The 2,433-nt window shown below is 41.3% G+C and overlaps 1 protein-coding gene across 1 annotated transcript in view; it reads left to right on the top strand.

Annotated features, from left to right (window-relative positions):
* The first annotated feature begins 634 nt into the window (after positions 1–634).
* The window catches only part of LOC105462780 (wiskott-Aldrich syndrome protein family member 2-like), a 5,375-nt gene continuing 3,576 nt past the window's right edge, over positions 635–2,433 (top strand). The window contains exons 1-2 of the mRNA XM_011709633.1: positions 635–695; positions 1,341–1,711. Of these exons, the coding sequence (XP_011707935.1) occupies positions 668–695; positions 1,341–1,711 (399 nt within the window). The 5' untranslated portion in view covers positions 635–667. The remainder of the gene's footprint in view (positions 696–1,340; positions 1,712–2,433) is intronic.

The raw sequence follows: 2,433 nt of genomic DNA, 5'->3' as shown, positions 1-2,433 counted from the left end.
TAACGATATATGTTCATATTAAATTATAATTTGTAAAAATAAAAATTTGCAGATCAATATATAATTGCTTTTTTTCTCGAGATTCATAATTAATTTTTACATCTTGACAAATAAAGTCCCTTTTTATAATAAATGTTAATTAGCCTAGCTTGTTTATCTTAAACTTTTTTGAAATAAATATCAAAATGCCAAAATTATTTATTTAAAATTAAGGTATCAATTTAAATAACAAACATACATATTTACTTACAACTGATTTTCATATTTATCCATTTTAACATTTACATATTAATAATAATTACATATATAATAAATTTATAAATGTAAAAGTAAAGAAATACATAGATAATAATGTCGCGTGTTACATTGTCAATTTATGAAATTAGATCCCAAGTCATATTTCTATAAGTATGACTAAGATAGAGAGAGAGAGAGAGAGGAGAGAGAAAGAGAGAGAAGAAAACGCGGCGTCAGATCGTCTCGCGGAGCGTAAACTCAGGCGTGAGGCGAAACCATGGAACATACACGGACATGGGATCATTTAGTGTGTGTTTGTTGTGTGTGGCAACGTGGCAACGCTGTATCCACGTGGGTCGGCGCACTCGGCGCCCGGCGACAACGAACATTCGCCATCAGATCAGCGAGCTGCAAACGAATAGTGATCAACATGTCCAACAAGCCAGGCAGAAGAAAATGTAAGTACCTCGAGAGAGAAAGAGAGAGAGAAAGAGAGAGAGAGAGAGAGAGAGAGAGGACGAGCGAGTGAATTAATGTAAGAGAATGGATAAGTGAATGATCAGTGAAAACGTGCGAGTGCATGAACAAGAGAAAGTGTGAAAAAACGAGTAAATCCAACGCAGAAGTAATTAGATTGCCATAACTGTTTCTGACCAAATACGTAAAGGTAAATCATAGTCGTGGTCACCGCACAATTATTTTCACGTAAATGTATGTGTCGTATCAATCGTCTCTACGACATACGTTTGCGTAAAATCATTGCGTTGATCAATGATTACGATTTGCGTTTACAAACTCGGAAACGGTTACGATCATCTTTCTGCGTCGGCCCGTGAACGAGAGAAGTCGAAAAGTGAAGCGAAAACGTACGAGTAATTAGTGAATGAGCAAGTGTAGTGGCGGTGTACGTGAAAACGTGCGTAAGTGTGCGAGAAGAAGAATGCAAGAAAATGGGAGAATAGATGAAAAAAAATCGTACAAAAATGAGCGAGAGAGAGAAATTTTGTGTGTGTGTGTGAGTGTGTGTGCGTGTGAAAGAAGAGAAAGAAGCAAGAGACATAAGCTGTGACGCTACTCTATTAATTTATTCGTTTTCATTTCAGCAAAAAGTTTAGGCTGCTGCCTAAACAGAGAAACGAAGGCAGCGCCAATGCCGTTGACACCATCAGCGGCATCGGCATCGACACCGGCATCATCACCACGACCACCGGCAACGATAGTGGCATCGGCACAGCCACCACCACCGGCAGTAGCAGTGTTGGCACCAGCACCGCCACCGGCAGTAGCAGTGTTGGCACCAGCACCGCCACCGCCATCGGCAGTAGCAGCGTTGACATCGGTACCGCCACCGATGATCTCAGCGGCACCGCCACCGCCACCGGCAGCAGCAGCGTTGGCACCGATACCGCCATTGATGATGTCAACGGCATCGGCACCGCCACCAAACGCGCCAAGAAACGCGATTATGAAAAAGGTAAATACATAAAATTAATATATATTACGTATGTTAAGTACACACGGGGACAGAAATGCTTGGCCATCTGAAGTTTCATGCGTATCTAGAGAGACCAATGAGAAGCACGCGTTAGACAGAACTCTTGATCTCTGTAGATACACATGACACTTCAGATGGCCAGGCATTTCTGTCCCCGTGTGCACGCAAAATTCAATTCAATTCGCACGCACGCACACACACATACACACACACACGCGCGCACGCGCACGCACGCACGCACGCACGCACGCACAGGCACGCACAGGCACGCACAGGCACGCACAGGCACGCACAGGCACGCACAGGCACGCACAGGCACGCACACGCACGCACACCCACGCACACACACGCACACACACGCGCACACACACACACACACAGGCACATGTATGCATACAACATAATTAAATAAATAATACCCAGCAAACCAAAACACGTAACATAGATGTATATGTAACAATACACGAGTATCAATAAATGTTACATGTAATATATCTTGTACAGGTAAATGTAACGTACTAGTATAGCTCTATGTCAGCAACTTTGAAGGTATCATTTATGTATCAAATATATTTCAATGATATATTATTGTAACGTTACATAGACGTATATGTTACATATATTTTTATATCATGTAATATAATATAAATATCTATGTTACGTTTATATAATGCAATGTATAATGCAATATATGAGTATAA

This window comes from Wasmannia auropunctata, unplaced genomic scaffold (genome assembly GCF_000956235.1).
Source record: "Wasmannia auropunctata unplaced genomic scaffold, wasmannia.A_1.0 LD336095.1, whole genome shotgun sequence".
NCBI lineage: Eukaryota > Metazoa > Arthropoda > Insecta > Hymenoptera > Formicidae > Wasmannia > Wasmannia auropunctata.
Note: the sequence above shows the minus strand (reverse complement) of the source record. Positions and strands in the feature narration are given on the sequence as shown.